A 15,000-nucleotide genomic window follows, 5' to 3' on the forward strand; every position below is an offset into this window, starting at 1 on the left:
AAACACGACCTCGTCGTGGTGTGACATGCTCAACGTCGGCAACGGGAACAGACACGTGCCTGCCGCCGCCACACACGGCCTCTGCCTCTGCCTCCGTCTGCCGTTGCCACGGCGAGAGAGGCAGCCAGTAATAACCACCACCACTGCCACCAATAACCACCATCACCGCCAGGTGCTGTTTACTCATATCATCACCTTAAATAAAGGTTTAAACGAGCGCCTCAGAAGATGTGAAGATGCCGACGAGGCTTTGTGTGAAGGCCCCTTCAATTGCTAGAAACATGTTGGGTCGGGCAGGCAAAAAAAAAAACCCGCTAGTATGTGGAAAAGTGGCTCAAATGGCCACAGAATGTGTGAGTCATACTTCCATACTGTCCAGCAGATCACCTCCACTGTCTGCAGGAACGACTGAGCCTCGCATTCAGTCATGCATAATGCAGCCAGGGTTACGAGAGTGCAAGGTGTGCTCATCCTGGGCTGTTCACGGTCACGTCTGTCACGTCGTCTTTGGAGTGCGGTGAAGTGGCAGCTGGGGTGGCCGCGGTAACATCTTTCATGTGTAAGGACTGAGGATTGGGCTGTTGGTGTGCTACAGTAACATCTTTCATGTGTAAGGACTGAGGATTGGGCTGTTGGTGTGCTACAGCGACAGTAACATATTTCATGTGTAAGTGAGGAATGGGCTGTTGGTGTGCTTCAGCTACAGTAACATCTCTCATGTGTAAGGACTGAGGATTGGGCTGTTGGTGTGCTACAGCGACAGTAACATCTCTCATGTGTAAGGACTGAGGATTGGGCTGTTGGTGTGCTACAGCTACAGTGCAGGATCAACGCCTCTCTCAGAGCCTGAGAACACTAATGGTGATCTGTTGTAGATGTAGATGTGATGGAGACCTCAGATAGTCCTAAGATCTTTAATGTCTTTCACTAGTTTACCCATCAGAAAGCTTGATTTAGAGCGCTCATAATATGTTATGAGCATGTTTGGCTCGGTAGCTGGCCGATGCCTACAGCGGAGACCGCGTGTGTGCGCTGAAACCCCTTAAGGATAAAGGGTAATGTGAGTTTAGAGTTACTAGTGAAAAGGAGGAGAATGGGGAGGAGGTGGGATGCTTTGCAACACAGGAGCGTGTGGCGTATTGGCCAGGTAAGGCAGGTTTAAATCTAGAATGCGTAAGTGGGGTGAGTGACAGCTGTCAATCATCCCTATGGGCTCCTCCCAAACTTTGTTTAGAAAAACATCATTAGTGATTCACTGCCAGTTTTTTATCCCAACACTGGGGGGATTACTGACACCTGCACCATATTTTGGATCGAACGGCACAGGCAAGGCCTCCACCATAAAAAAACTTGCTGTTGAGTTCAAATATCAACAACCCTTTTCCAGGCCCGAGGACTGCACCTTGAACTGAATTCACAATAGGCATGTTGGTCGGTCTAGATGAAGATCTCAGATTCCGGTCTACATGCGATTTTAGCGTTGTCTAAAGATCTTTATCGTAAAGCACCGACTGTGAAAACACGGCGTGGTAAAGTGCCGCAGCTCCCCTTACCTCCCTGAATCATTTTCTTAAATTACAAATTGCGCAACCCTTTGCCTTTTGCATTTACTAAAATGTTGTGTTTGTTTGATCTTCTGTCTTCCTATATTTTTTTGTTTGTTGTTGTATTGTTTTGTTTGTCTTTCCCCTGTAAAGCGTCTTTGAGTGTTTAGAAAAGAGCTATATAAAGTATTATTATTATTATTTTCATTTTTACAGGGCTGCATTTGACCTGACCATCAACGGTTTGTTCCACTGCTGAATGTCAGTGAGCGTTCTGACAGTGGTCCTGCACAGGTCCTTATTGTGCCCTCCGACAGGCCCGTTTCTATAACAACTCCACACTGACCTCTGACCCCAGAACACAACTAAGAGTGTTGAGTTTCCATTTGCAAAAGCATAAGCTGTGCTGTATTGTACTGAACAGCCTTTCACGATATCACAGGGGTTTAAAGCACCCGTTTAGACTCGTCACCCCCAGCTCGAATCACGGGGAATGAGTGAAAAGGTATTAACTGGGTCTAAACTACATTAGCAGTGGATACCGCTTTGTGTGACCTTGTCTGACTGAAAGGACATTCCCACGTTCCATAGTTTCGAGAGCCAGTTTCCGGGGCTGCTCAGCTCCGCTCCGCTCCGCTCCGCTCCGCTCTGTCCTGCCCCACCGCCTGGCCATGAGCTACGTGTGACCCAGTGCTCTTGGAACCTCGCAGAGCTCACAGTCACTGCACACACTCGGGCCCTCAGTCTGTTGGTGCATCAGCCAGAACAGATACGGGCCTTGACCAGGCCGGGGGGGGCGAAAGCCTGTCAACACGAATCAAACCAAACGTGCCTTCAAACACGCAGCCATGCTAATGATGCGAGCTAACAATATTTGGTTCTTGCTTTTCAACCTTAAAAGTTGCCTGGCCACTAAAGTCTTACACCGTGACCTCCAGCTGCCACTCAAGTCTTACACCGTGACCTCCAGCTGCCACTTAACATACCCCTCTTGAGGTGGGGCTGGTCATGTGACCTCCAACTGCCCCTAAACATTCCCCTCTTGAGGTGGGACTGGTCCTGTTGGCCTGGCTCAGAAAGGGCCACCTGCTGGGGGCACTTAGCACATCAGAGGACCTGCTGTTAAGGCAGTCCACAGACACTGAGGTGTTACATACACCTGGACCAGATTTGGACAGAACCACAAAGGCAAGATCTCAGTCATAAATATCTTTATGAACATAATCCATGGCTTATCCCAGGTAAAGGACCAGGACAAGTTGGTTAAATGTGCCGGTTATAGGGAATGTAGATGATGATTTGGCTTATTTCTCATCTGTTTAAATGTACTGTGATTAGGGCGTTCAGTAAACAGAATGGGTTTAGTAAGTCTGCAGCCTCCCAGGAAGCTGACCTCTTGCCCTGGCAAAACTACCACAGTACCCCTGTAGCCTATATGCTATTATATCATGGTGATCTTCTTTTTTTTTCACTTGCATTTTAACAGGTGATGTTCCAATTCCAGTGACTGGACACGGTCTGCTATCCACGTCCTGAGATGACTGCTTGAACACCTGACCAAGAAGCCTGCTGTTTGGTCTACTGGTCCAAACTGTTCTTAACAGCTCTGAGCTAGTAATGGATGTCTCTTTAGTGTCTCCTTTAATCATGCTAAGCCCCTGCTTGTTTTCCATAATGTGAAGAGAGGAAACTTGATGTTCTCCTCTCTGTCCTTGTGTACAGTCATTATGTGATTCAAGGTCATTCCAAAAATGTGACTCAAATGAGACTATTGGTCCAAACTATCTTAACAGCTCTGAGCCTGTCAAAGAAAGGGAGACAAGGACAGGAGGCGGTTTAGGATAAACTGGGTCCATGCTGGGAATTGAGGACGACTGTTTTCCGAACCATGCCAACGGCAAGCAGCGCTAAAACATACGCAAGTGAGCAGGACGACTGGGTCTCTCGTGCCACGGGTACACGACTGGTTTGCTGGAGAAACCTCCCCTGTGCCATACACAAGTGTCCCAGCTGTGACGCCACAAAAGTTAATATTTAACTTGGTCTTCCCTTTGATCTGATCCAGCCAATATCTGGCTGTGATGCTCTCTCTCTCTTCATCACAATCTCTCTCTCTCTCTCTCTGTGTGTTTATCTGTCCTCTACCTTGTCTGAACTTCCTCAAACGCACACACTGCTCATCAGCACGTCACACAGCCTCCCTCTACGACAGCATTTCATATGAGTGAAAGGGGAGACTGTATGAATGAAAACTCATGAGATAAGTCCCATTTATCAGTGCATTTTAAAACACAAACTAGCCTGCTGCTACCAAGACCTTCACTTTATTCAGAGATACAGTTTTAATCAAGTTTGATCCCACCAGGACATAGAACCACCCCATCCGCACACCTGTGCTATTATTCCTCTCTGACACTTTTCATTTCCTTGGAATTGGCTCTGACCCCCCCCCCCACCCCCAACCCCCCACCAGAGTACCAGGCTTTATCACCCCCCATAGAGAGCCTACTTTAACATAATGTGACCCATTCACTGGCAGTAATATCCAACACTCCACCTTTAAGAACTCCAGGCTCCCATAGTTCTCACGGCGCCACCTTTTTTTTACTGTCAGGGCCTGCAAAACCCACTGAATCCTGTCCAATTGTGTTATTTTTCATAACATTGAAAGTCATTGTGGCCCCTAACAGCAAATAGCCTCTCTCTTTTTCCAAGGCGTCTTTATTTCAAGGCAACGATACCTATGAATACCCTCGTCCGCTGTCTTCTTAAGGCTGCATTTTTAAGGAACTGAGTGCTACCCCACTCTCCGAGATTGGCACACTTAACCACCACTAAGTGAAAAGCTTGCCAAAGAAACCTACACAACAGACTCTGAAAATTTGATTAAGCCTCAGTACCCGTTCCCTCCACAGAACCCTCTCCGTCTTCACCCTTCTATAATTAACTCTAAAGATATGTCCACGATACTTGAATGTGAGCGTCAACTATTCATTTGAAAGTAAGGCCTAAGGCAGTTGTCTGATAGGGCAAGGATACGTATTAAAATGACAGGTGCTCACCTTAGACGATAACCGGCACATAGAACAGGGTGACCTTATGAAGGCTACCCTTAATCGAGTCAAATATCATCATCATCATCATCATTGTTTATTCAGGGAGAATTGACTGAGCACAGGGCTCTTTTGCAGCAATGCCCTGATTGAGGCTACATAATACATACAACAATAAATAAACAAACCATAACAAAACAGACAAAATAAATACACATATGAATTAAACCGTATATACAACCAAGCGCCAACTCACACACAAACACTGTTTGGGTTTAAATCCCAACTCCACACACAACACAACACTTTTACATGTAGCAAACAGTAACACGTATGTGGAACACACACACACACTGGTTCTCATATTATTTCAAGGCCTCCAGACTCCTTAGCCTTGGACATCCATGCGAAACCCCTCAGTGACCTGAGACTAATGTAAGGTCTGGATAAGTTCTAAACATTCAGTTTACCAGAAAGTCTGATAGTACACATGTGAACTGGATTCCATCATCTGGTTTTCAATGTAACATACCTCAGTAATCAGTCTGGTTTCATTTGAATGTGTTTCTAGGCGGCTACTCAAGTGGTGTTAGAAAATGGATGACCAATGGAGTCTAAAAGGGAGTTTGAAAGTTTCAATGAATGATAGATGCTCAAGCATTGATATAGGATCATCTTCATCAGCTTTCTTTAAAAAAAAAAAATATGATGAATGTTCAATTGTAAGTTCGATTCTTAATGATATATATTTTCATGAAAGGAGTTCAGTGGAGTAATAGTGTGGATAAAGAAAATAAATGAAGAAAATAAACAAGCCACATCGTTTAAAAAACCTGGGCAACTTGGGGATCCTTGTGTGGGAAATGTTGCGTGAGCAATATTACTGACAGTCAGCAGAAAGGAAACCACGTCATAAATTGTTACGGTCCCCAAGACAGCACTGCAGTGACTTCATAAAACTATACTTTAATTTCCAGGCACATTATGTCATGAGCTGCATTATGAGAATCTTATCTGACAAATAACTCACCTCCTCCAAGCCAGAGTACATTAGTGTGTTAAAGGTTTATGTAGAATGGTCAGAAAGAATTGAAGTATGTGTCAGAAATTGTATTTGATCATGTGCTTTAAAAGCTGCCTCAGTGTATTAATATGCAGTTTTCAATAAACCAGCATCTTGGTTTAAGCGCTGAAAGAAAATAGGAACGTATTTTTAAACGTCTCAACAGAATAGATCGCGATATTAGCATTTCTTGCCAACTTGCCAAGAATTAGCCACTGTAGGAGTCAAACACCTCCAACCAATGCACACATAAAGTGGAATGTCTGGTCGATACACCCAGTGAATTTAATTTTTGGTTGTTGATTCATAGAGCCCAGGGATTTCACAGATTTGTTTTGTGATGGGGGGGGGGGGTAGCAATCAGAGAGGAGTCGGCTAATAATATTGCTTACAGCAAAGGTATTAGGCCTAATCACTGATAAATACATTTAGTGTGAGATAACTCTCACACAGATCTGCATATTACTCACAGTCTACATCTAAGTTTCACTAAAACTATCAGACAGAAGTTTGATGCCTTTAGCACATAAACCACAGTAAGCCAGGTCAGCTGATTTTGAGAGATTCAGAGACATGGTTGTAGAGTTGTAACCAGTTATCAAGCATCTGAATCTAATTCTTCATCTTTTTTTTATTTAAATGATATCAGAATGAATTCTGGGCTGCTAGCAAATTGTATGGCCACAGTATCTACCACACTGTCTACAGACAACTATTCGTTATTCCAATAATACTTTTCCTTATTAAATCTTTGACTTTTTCACCATCTTTTGGACAAATTATATCAAGCATGGCAAGTAATTGAGTAAATATTCCAAGAAGTATCAACAGCTACTTAAAGTAACATATTAGAGTGCTTTAAAACTTGAACCATCATGTAACATTACAACCAGAATACTGCCCTGTCCTGCCTTGTGTTACTGATCCAATGAGTCAGTAATTAATTGAACTGCGCTCTCATCATGCTACATGCACCATATAGATGATGTTAAATTAGAGGAAAACAAGATTAATTGGTTTCCTATGCAAATCACACATACTCAGATTAACTATTTTGTTTGAGTGATGGGGATGTCTGTATGTTATCTCATTATTTGAATCTGGGGAGTGATACATTATAACTTCATTTGCAACAAAACTGTTGTTTGGTATCATCATTATTGCCTATAAATAATTCTGATTGGATATCATTAGCAAATCAAACGCTCACTGATTGCCTGCTGGTTTTGACGGGCAACATTGTCCAGAGATGGGTGCCCTGTAATTGTATTGGCAGAGGACCGTTCAGGCGGTCATGATTCTCATGGCAAGGAAGGCCCTCGCTGGCTGGGGGGTGGAATCGCTCATAGTGTCAGGAAAATGTGTGTGTGTGTGTGTGTGTGTGTGTGTGTGTGTGTGTGTGTGTGTGTGTGTGTGTGTGTGAGTGGTGTGTGAGTGTTAGTGTGTGTGTGTGTGTGAGTGTGAGTGTGTGTGTGCGTGTGTGAGAAAGTGTGTGAGAAAGTGTGTGTGTGTGTGTGTGTGTGTGTGTGTGCATGTAAAGGGGGGGGGGGGGTTACAATGACCTTTTGGAAGCAACAAAATGCAGAGATCAATCAAAAAGCACAGGGCCTCCACTGCAGAGGATCCCTCTTCTCCCGGCTCTTCATCAGCAGAACTGCACTTCACACCCATGAGGGAACACACACACTCTTCATTCTCCTCACCACTCAATTCCTATCTAGTGCTATCGTACGCAGATCATCTCATCATCTCAAAAGCATAAATCTCTCAGCAGCACAGACAGCCTGGGGTCTGTTGGCCTGAACAGGTTGGGCTAAGCTAGGCTAGGCTAGGCTGAGCGGAGCGGAGCTGTGCAAGTCAGATGCAGTACTGAATCCCCTTTGGAAGACCATGCCAGCTACTTTAACATTCTTAAAGGAGCTCAGAGCCTTTTTGTGCTCTTGAAGAGAAGTCAATGTCACAATAAAAGGACTTAAAAAAAAGATACGATTAAATTGGCGAATGCGCAGCAGCAGCAAATGTTGCAATGCTGATAGATTCTCTTCTCTTCGCTTCCCTTTGAATGCGAGTTAGAATGCAATTAACCCAAGGAGGAGATCAAAGGTCCCGAGGTGTCTGCATAATGATATGTGCGACGAGGCTGGAACCAAACTGCTGCACCCCTCCTGTGCGTCTTCATAGGACAACAGTCCTCTGCTGTGATGAATATGCTAATATATATGCAAATGCTCACAAATAAAGGGCAGCTAAACTTTGATTGACTTTGCTGGGTGAAGACTGGGTTGATTTTTCAAAAGATCCTCAACTCTGGTTTAGCAAGTGCACAGCTAAAGAAATACTAAAGTGACTACATGCTACTACAGTGGGGTTTTACAAATGGCACATAAATGGCACATTCATCCACAAATTACTTGTTGGAACGATATACGACACTGCTATTTTATAAGAGTTATCTATGGCATAACCAAGAATATTCTGCTATTAATCTCCGAGACAAAGTTATTTATAGTCGAGAGATAGTCGAATACATTGACGGAAAGCGACCACGTTTGCACATATTGGGCTGACAGAATGTGTGAAGACAAGTCTTGTGAGTCACAGGGAGGAAGGCTGCAGCACATCACCGCCACCCTGTCTCTTTAAATGCCCTCGCCGTATCAAACTACTGTAAAATCAACATGACTTGGGCTGAATGGATCAATGACCAAATTATGCCATTTAGGTCTCTTCCTTTATCCATGATACCCTACTATGGATTGAGTGGCCGCCTCAACGACTGATCTGTGAAGGTGGTTTAGACTCCAGAAACACATGTTCGGGTCACTGTCCGGAACATACAAATGGAAGGTCTCAATTGGATCCGAAATTGATTTTTTCTTTGAATTTGCATGAATTCTTAAGGTTAGTTAAATACTGAGCCCTCCAACTGTTGAATATTTACAGAACTTCGACTCCCACTGCAATGACTACATGGTGCACAAATTTGGTCACAAATCCTCCCAAGTGTGTCTTAAAAGACCCCACAAATATACAGGCGCTTCAGTAAAAAGATCAACTGCATTCCACCACTCACAGTAAGATGTCCGATTTTGTAAAGGGGGGGCACTTGACATGATTTCAAGTCAGATTACTGTGCATGCAAGAATCTCCCATAACAATATCCACAGAGCCTCGCACAGCTTAACATCCCACAAATATTATGTAAGCCATTTCAATAGCTGGAGCTCACACTGAGGCCGTTTGGGCATGATAGGAAGTGGAGAACATCACACTGTGAGTGTGCGTGCACCAGTCACTGCTTCTGTAAGGGTCTTAAAATATACCAATGCTTCAACAATTTCTTTTTTAAATGAGGGGGTGTTCGATCACAAGATGTAGGGTTGGCTTTCACTAGCCAAAGGCTGAAATATGACTACTTTTGGGTAGAGCATTAGAAGATGGTATTTCAGCTACAAATGGTTGTTGAGGACCTACTGTTAGGAAGAAAAGCCTGTAGCTTGATATTAATGTTTGGAATGATAATTATAAACTTTGAGGGAACAATACATATTTTTTTCTCAAATACGAATGAATGCTGTCTCGACCATTTCATTTTTTCCCCTCATTCAGCAGTATGACAGTGTGCCACACTAGGATATGTGCTTACTGGAAAGTGCATGTTGCTCGCTGTCAAAATGTTGGACACGGTTGCACGGTTATAATTCAAACGCAATGAATCTGAGCACTTTCTCGACAGCAACATTCTCTTACTACTTGCTCATAAAATATTGAGTCTCAGAACACACCGAGAAAAGTAAGCCCTCTGGCTTTCAATGCTAGACTGGAGATGAGTGCCGTGTGCTGTTCATGCTGTATTCACGTTGAATTCACATTGAATGTGTGCCCTACCATACATGCAAGGCGAATTTACACAAGAACTTCGACATGATGCGAGGTGTGTATTCTCGCACACAGGGAAATCCACTTGTAATACGATGTCACTGGTACGCATGTACACTTCAGTGAAATAGAACGCTGCAAATACGACAAAGCAAAGACACTAGCGTTAACACCGAGTCAAAATGATCTAGTCTTACAATCGCACTCCTAGAGACTGCGCCGCTATAATAGCGCCCATTTGCTAAAATCAGTATTGGAGAAACCATAGCGCAGGAGAGAAGCTAGGAAGAGGAAGAGAGGAGGAAGAGGAGGAGGGAGGGTGAGAGATGCAGTGGTGAAATATATCAGTTCTCTTACCTTGAAAGGGAACATAGGACATGTTCCAACGGCATTGAACGTGGTCTTCGCGTTTCGACAGTCTGTCGGCACGCAAAAATATTACCTCACCAATCAGAGAAGAATTTGTTCACAGTTGGAGTCGACGCAATCAATATTCCGAAGATGCAAAATGGAAAATTTAAACTGTAATCCACGAACGAAGTGAGCCATTCAAAATATGGAAGCCATGGCATAAAGTTGAATTAACTAATATATTTTACGCGCCGTTATAGTGGTGTGGGGGGAACGAGGGACAGAGAGAGAGAGAAAGAGAGAGAGAGAGAGGGAGGAGAGAGAGAGAGAGAGAGAGAGAGAAGGGGGCGGTTGAGTATGCGTGTGTCTATATTCCAGTGTAGAAAATCTATATGCACTACATGTCCCTGGTCCTCTCTCTTCCTAAAGTATTCAAGTGCAATGCCGTCCAAATTCGCCGTAGTGGATAACGGCTCCCTCCACCGCTTTCAGGCGCACCCGCAGCCGCACGCTCACTCTAATTTACACACGCCCTATAGATACGGAGGAGGGGGGGTCTCATATGCCAATTACGCGGTAGAATCTCACACACCCCGTCTTCATGTAATTCATGAGAGAGTGCAAAAACTACTTAAGTTTCCTTTGCATTAAAGTGTATTTTGAACTACATCCTGAATAATGCACATTTCTAGGAAACTTGAAAATGTCAATTGACATTTCAGCCTCAGTTGTTGCCCGAATGTTCAAATTCATGCAGATACAAGGGTTTGGCGATCACAGTTTGTAGTTTCTCTCCATTCCAGATGGTAGACCACTCCAATATATAAATTCTATAACGTTGAAAGTACAGGAATTCCTCAGCAAGAGATGTGTAGGAACGAGCTCGCATTTGAATGTGCAACACAGGCGCAACATGACCAAAATACGTACTTTGTAAATTACAATAACTACTCAGTGCTAAAACATATCAACTGTCAACATCTCTATCACAATCACTCACTCACTCAAACAAGCTCAGGGGCACACTCGCTGACTCAAACGAATGCTCGCATACCACGCGTGTAACTCATGACCAGATGCATCACCAGGAAGCTGATGCCACTGTGGTGCACCGAGCCAAAATGGCGAGCAGGGCAGCCAAGAGCATCCTCACCTGTTCTTATAGTAGGAAACGAGGGTGTCAATCTTCAGACGTGGCTACCATCTGCTGGTCGGACACTTCTATTGCACCCATCTGTGCCGGAAGGAAACCACTGCGATATGGCTTAGATTTCGAAACGGTTACCAAAGTCAGTTTAAAGAAACAACGGCCAATTACCTCGTAAGTTTTGAATGCAATTTTGCACACAAGTATAAGAGGCTTATTCTAAAAGGTCCCCGGCAGTGTGTCCTATATTTGTGACAATTTCCAACACAATATCCTTTTCTGTTTAATTGAGGGATCAGGTGGTATTGTCTTATGCATCTGAAGGCTCGATGTGAAAACGTCTGCCACGGGCTACAAACTCAAATACAAATGTCTTGTTCAGAACACTGTGTGAAATACAAGACGAATACGTGCAGAATGCATTTGACCAAAAACTGAACTTGTCAAGCGAATATCGTTTGCAAAGAGTCATGATAATAATCCACAACAGAACATTTCAGCACCGTGGTCATCGAAAGCTTTGTAGACATGGAGCTGTCCAGGTGCTGAAAATGGTTAAAGTGGCCACTTAATGGCGCTACAGCAATGAAGAAGGCAGGAGTAAGAATAGTTGTTTGTGCAGTGTACAAAGTTGTGAGTGTGAATATCTTTTTCACTTCAGGAGTTGGCAATCATATTGTCACGTCAGTGTGCGCTTTCCACCACACCCCTTTACCCTATACCTAACTCAACAATTATAATAACTGATTGGCTTGATGTTGCTGTCATTTTTTTTTCAGGCCATAATTATCAGCTGACTGAAATATACTGCAGCACTCCAGGAACATGGCTGCTTACCCGTAATCTACTTAGTTAAAAACATGAAATGCGCCCACTGAACAATCACTGGCGGGATGTGGGAGGTAAGCTTGCCTTTTCGATTTACAACAATGCCCTTCCAATTAAGCTCTTAACCTTGTGCATATATCGAATAGATTTGAAGGTCCTATAATATTACAGTGGCCTTAAATATCAAAGGTTCATGTCTTTTGAATAACACTGCGTTTATCTTTTGTGTGTTTGAATGGAATTTAAAAACAGGGATGGGGCAGCTCAAATCAAAGCAGAATATATTCATTTTTACAGCTCACTCTACGTGCCAGAATCCGCACGCCTTATGAGGAGTCATTAGACGCCTAGCTATCACCAGGGCTGTGAGGGTCTGAAAATAGCCTGTTTCACATGCAGTGGCTTTCCTCTTAAAGGTGAATTACATAACCTTTTCTCACACTGCCAACGGAAACGTCTGTGATTCTGTCATCATGCCACGATTGCGTGGCAATCAGGAAACGATAGTCAGTGGAGAAATCAATCTCTTATTCTGAAACTCAAAATGTCATGTTTACGGCACAGCACAGCCATGATTGCCTGAGTGAGTGTACACTGAGAATGACTTGTTGGTTCTTCATCGTTGGTTCATTTGGATAAGGTTGGCTGAGGCACTTAAAGGATCTAGTGGCCTGTCTTTCCTTCATGTATATGAAGCCCCATTGAGCATTGCTCTGGTCATACGAAACCAAATCAAACCAGTAAATATTTGTGGTGGTTTGTTTCAGTTATCTTTGTCTGACTTCTTGATGACACAACTGATTTTAAAAAGGGTGCTTGATACATGGTTAATGATTTCACCCTTACTGGAACACAGAAGATTTTCAGAATAATATCACAATAGATTTGTCAGAATGCAATGCACATCATGTCTTCAGTAAGGTGGAATCAAAACGTCTTCCTGGGCCCTAACATAGTTTGTTCTACAGTCGACTGCTGATATCTAAAAGTGAACAAAGATGACAAGTTGACTACTTGAATGAGACCTGTAACACTTTTTATTATTATTCGTTGATACTTCATGTGTTTCAATCTATAGTACATATACAGTATAAACTTAATTTGATCAAAAGTCAAAAGGATACATCAAAGCAATCTTGGACCTGACGACAACTCAAACGAAGACTACAGTGTCAGGGATTATTCTTCCTTGACTTAAAGTTTTAACCCTGACATGTGATAGATATATACTATAAAATTCCAACTATGACCTAACAAGCACTTTACAGGTATATTGTCCATACCATAAATAAAATAAAAAAACGCACAAATACATTCATTACCAATCTCAGAATGATGGTTTAGACCCATTTTTTATGTTTTAACAGCTACTGCCAAATTCTTGGAGAGGGATCTACACCCAGCCTGCTCTACACGTCCTATGCTCTTAGAGTCAAACAGTCAAAAGCATATGATTCGTTAGGGGGTTTCAAACCTCCGCATTTTGTGGTTTCTGTTTCTTTACAATATTATGATTCAGTCCATGGAAATCAGAAAGGTTATGTTGTTCATGTCTAATGTTTTTAAAATAAACCCATATAATCGGAAAAAAAATTCCAGCACCTTCCGATAGCATGTGCTATTTTGTTTGTTACCATGCCTCATGCCTATCTGTTGCCTGTGAATGCACAGCTGAGTGTTCGAAATCCACTACAAAACATAAGTACATAATTGGCTGGCCTTTGAGAGTGGTCTTCACAGAACTTGATGGAATAGGTCTTCCTACATGTCTCGCCACCACAGTCGTTTTAAATCATGAATGTTAAGTATGCTAAAAAAAAAAAGAGGTGAAAACCTTTCTGCCTCCAAGCACACAAATATCCAGTGGGGAAAGTCCTGGAGTTGGTCACAGCTGTTTTCCAGCTAGACGCCATATTGAGCCAGATTATCACGGGAGTAATTGCCATCTGAATAAAAATGGCGTCTCAGTGGCATATTGTTCATATTGAACACAATGTCCCTAGAATATCCACAGTTCCTGTCCACCTTAACAATGTCATAAGGATATGCATAGTGATTTCTCTTCATATTCTCTATGTTGTGTTACATAAACAAAGAAGGTTCGTGAAATTGATCTGTTTAACAAGGTTACCCCACTATACAGTATGCAGAGGTATCAATCCAGTGGTAAGTTATTGAGGACATGAGTGAACCTATAAACCTTTTTACAAATTAATGCCCTTAAACGTCTCACTAAAGGTCATCATGACCAAAAAGACTGTAAAATAACATAACATCCTGATGGAAGAAAACTCAACTCTGATCAACAGATCTCAAGAAAGGCATATTCTAAAGGTATCGGACACTTGAACCAAAGAGAAGAAGCAGGGTGATCTTCGCCGATCACATGATGAGCGATCACATGATCTCAGCCGATCACATGATCAGCGATCACATGATCTCTGCAGATCACAGTGCTAATTCATGTTGCTGTTGTGTTTATTTTCTTGAAATAACCTGAATTTGGAGTAGCGTTACGTGTTCTTGCGCTCTCGTCTTCGTGGTTTCCTTAAGCAGCCGCGGCACTCTCTGCTCTCCTCAGAGCACTGCTACAGCTCTCTCGCTCTCTCTGATGTGGCCTCCCACACGCTAATTGTATCTTCTTATCAGTCTCTTTTCCTTCTAGGCCTCCTCTCTTTGTCCTCTCTTTGCCCTTCCTTCTCTCTCTCTCTCTCTCTCTCTCTCTCTCTTTCTTTCCCTCTTTCTCGCTCATACACACACACACACACACACACACACACACACACACACACAGACAGACACAGACACAGACACACAGACACACAGCCAGCCAGACAGACAAACACACAAACACACACACACACACACACAGTCGGGCACACATGCTCACGCTAACTCAGTACACGCTCACATTGCCCCACTCCACGAGGTACTGGACCTTTCCATCGGGAGTTATCCGTCTGGCGAGGATCCTCACGGCCTCCCCCCCTCCCCAACCCCTGGGCGCCGGCCCTTCCCCTGTCACCCCACCGGAGAAGGAAGTGACATCACGCAGGAAGCGTGAGGGACACGGGTCCAACCGCTGCCCGGGCTGGTGATGGGATGGTGAGAGGTTGTACGGAAGGCAGGGAGGCG

General features: G+C 43.4%; 2 protein-coding genes across 5 annotated transcripts in view; both read right to left on the reverse strand.

The window, feature by feature from the left end:
- syngap1b (synaptic Ras GTPase activating protein 1b) overlaps positions 1–10,480 on the reverse strand; it is a 94,390-nt gene extending 83,910 nt beyond the window's left edge. Inside the window, exon 1 of the mRNA XM_042709042.1 lies at positions 9,897–10,480. Coding sequence (XP_042564976.1) covers positions 9,897–9,918 — 22 coding nt within the window. The 5' untranslated portion in view covers positions 9,919–10,480. The remainder of the gene's footprint in view (positions 1–9,896) is intronic.
- A 4,187-nt stretch (positions 10,481–14,667) lies between these two features.
- The window catches only part of phf1 (PHD finger protein 1), an 11,748-nt gene continuing 11,415 nt past the window's right edge, over positions 14,668–15,000 (reverse strand). The window contains exon 15 of one of the 4 annotated variants that reach the window (XM_012817922.3): positions 14,668–15,000. This exon is cut by the window's right edge and continues 23 nt beyond it. In XM_012817922.3, coding sequence (XP_012673376.1) covers positions 14,762–15,000 — 239 coding nt within the window. In that variant the 3' untranslated portion in view covers positions 14,668–14,761. The other 3 variants (XM_031576632.2, XM_031576633.2, XM_031576634.2) reach the window with 3 other exon arrangements.

Source organism: Clupea harengus, chromosome 11 (genome assembly GCF_900700415.2).
Source record: "Clupea harengus chromosome 11, Ch_v2.0.2, whole genome shotgun sequence".
NCBI classification, from domain to species: Eukaryota; Metazoa; Chordata; class Actinopteri; order Clupeiformes; family Clupeidae; genus Clupea; species Clupea harengus.